We start from the raw sequence: 2,095 nt of genomic DNA, 5'->3' as shown, positions 1-2,095 counted from the left end.
GCGGAGGGAGCTGGGAAGGGCCTGGAGCCCCAGGAGAGGCTGAGGGAGCTGGGAAGGGGCTGGAGCCCCAGGAGAGGCTGAGGGAGCTGGGAAGGGGCTCAGCCTGGAGCAAAGGAGGCTCAGGGGGGACCTTGTGGCTCTGCACAAGTCCCTGACAGGAGGGGACAGCCAGGGGAGATCGGGCTCTACTGCCAGGGAACAGGGACAGGTTAGGAAAGGGGCCACAAATCCAGACAGAACTGAATTCCCTGAGCTCACTCTGCCAGTGGAGGTGGGAAGGGGTTTTGGACTCACCTGTTGAACTTCACTTTCTCCATTCGATATTTTCTCTGTGTACACGAAGGAGTTGAATATCCTCTGCAAGAAAAACCAGAAAGGATGGGTGAGAGGCTTTTTTGTCATAAGTGTCCCATGAAAGCAGCTCCAAAAAGTGGATGGGTGAGGAAATGGGGTCAGAGAAGGATCTGGGGAGTCTCCCAGTGCCAGGCTTCCCAAGGGGAATCATGTCTCCATGTGAGGATCTGCATGGAGAGGCTGACTTTGGGAAGTAAAGGCACAACAGGGCTTTTTTCCAGACATCTGTTTATTTACCAAACTGCCAGAAGGTGCTAAAAATAGTTCCACGTGCAAACTATGACCCTTCTCTTGCTAAACATTTAACCCAACATAACTACTTTTAAAAGTACTTGTTTCCAACTAAAACACAACAGGCTGGGAGCAAAATTTAAACAAATGTAGTATGTGGAAAACAGACAAGTGAGACCCAAGTTTGAACACATCCAGATCAACCTCATTAATGGCAAAAAAAACAACAACAAAAAAAAAAGTGTCAGAAGATAGGAGTGAGAGCTGTGTCCTCCCCTGGGAAAGCTTCCCACCAGTTCCCAGGGGGACAGGTGACAGCCACACTGCCATCCCTGTTACACACACAGAGGAAAAACCACTCAGCACCTCGTTAATATTCTGCTTCCAGACTGAAAAAGAAGATGGGAAGGATTTGGGGTTACACCAACAGCATCCCTAAAAAGTTTGCCTGATCACCTAAGTTTCTCTTCCCAGATTTCTCATTTCCAAGGGCAGCTTTCCCCTTGGGAACAGTGGGGCCTTCCCCACTGGAAAATGTCCAGTATCCCTAAAATATTCCTTTGCTTTCTTAATCTTAATTGATACCACAACAAGTGGTGTCAATAGCTGTAATGGTAATAAATGGAGGTTATTCAGGCTGTTCAGACATTTCTCCAGGGGAGCTGGGATTTCACTGAAGGAATGGATCCCACATCTATCAGGGTTGAGTAGCACACATGACACTGCATCTGGCAAAGGACAGCGATTCCTAAAGACCCTGGATTGTATTATTAGCAATAACGATTGCAATTACTAAAAAGTCTAAATTTCATCCAAATCCTCTGCAGCCCACAGCTCCAAGAGTTTCTTTCGTGCAGGTTCAGCTGATTCCCTCCCAGCACAGCTACAAGGCAGCTATGACTGGCAAAACCAGCCTGGAAAATCCTTTGGTGTGCTCACCATCATCACTTCTCCTTATCCCTCTCCCTCCTGAGGACTTGAAGAATTTCAAAAATGTGAACTCTTCATTCTGAAGAAGCATTTGGAAGGGCAGCAATAAATCTCCTCGGTTTACAAGGCTCAGACAGCCAAGAAGGGGGGGCAGGGGAGGGGGAAAAAAGGCATCTACCCTTAAAGGCTGCCTGTACATTGAGACTTCCTCTTCATCCAGACTTTTGTTTAAAGTTCTGCTTGGGTACTTTAACTCCAAACATGTTGGCTTATTTTTTTCCCTCCCTCATGAGATGAAAAGATAATTTAAACATCAGAAGAAAATACATTAAAGCATGTCATTTTGATGCAAAATGTTTTAAACGAATTGAATTTTTCTGTCCACGCAGCATTTAGTGTGCAGACATCAAAAGGAACGAGGAGGAAATAGACTGTCAGCTCCTGAAAATGGAGCTTTCTGTCCCTAACACAAAGCTGACCCTCTTTCCACCCTTTTCACACGTAGCCCGTTTATGAACTTGCAAAATAATGCCAGAGAACATCATCTATGGTTATGTAAGAGTCACAGTGCCAGCAGGAA

At 46.1% G+C, this 2,095-nt stretch overlaps 1 protein-coding gene across 2 annotated transcripts in view; it reads right to left on the bottom strand.

Annotated features, from left to right (window-relative positions):
• CACHD1 (cache domain containing 1) overlaps window positions 1-2,095 on the bottom strand; it is a 91,073-nt gene that overhangs the window by 62,039 nt on the left and 26,939 nt on the right. For both annotated transcript variants that reach the window (XM_017740702.1, XM_017740694.1), the window contains exon 2: window positions 295-357. In XM_017740702.1, the coding sequence (XP_017596191.1) occupies window positions 295-357 (63 nt within the window). The remainder of the gene's footprint in view (window positions 1-294; window positions 358-2,095) is intronic.

Source organism: Corvus brachyrhynchos, unplaced genomic scaffold (genome assembly GCF_000691975.1).
Source record: "Corvus brachyrhynchos isolate BGI_N302 unplaced genomic scaffold, ASM69197v1 scaffold280, whole genome shotgun sequence".
Classification (NCBI taxonomy): domain Eukaryota; kingdom Metazoa; phylum Chordata; class Aves; order Passeriformes; family Corvidae; genus Corvus; species Corvus brachyrhynchos.
This window is presented reverse-complemented; position numbering and strand designations above follow the sequence as displayed.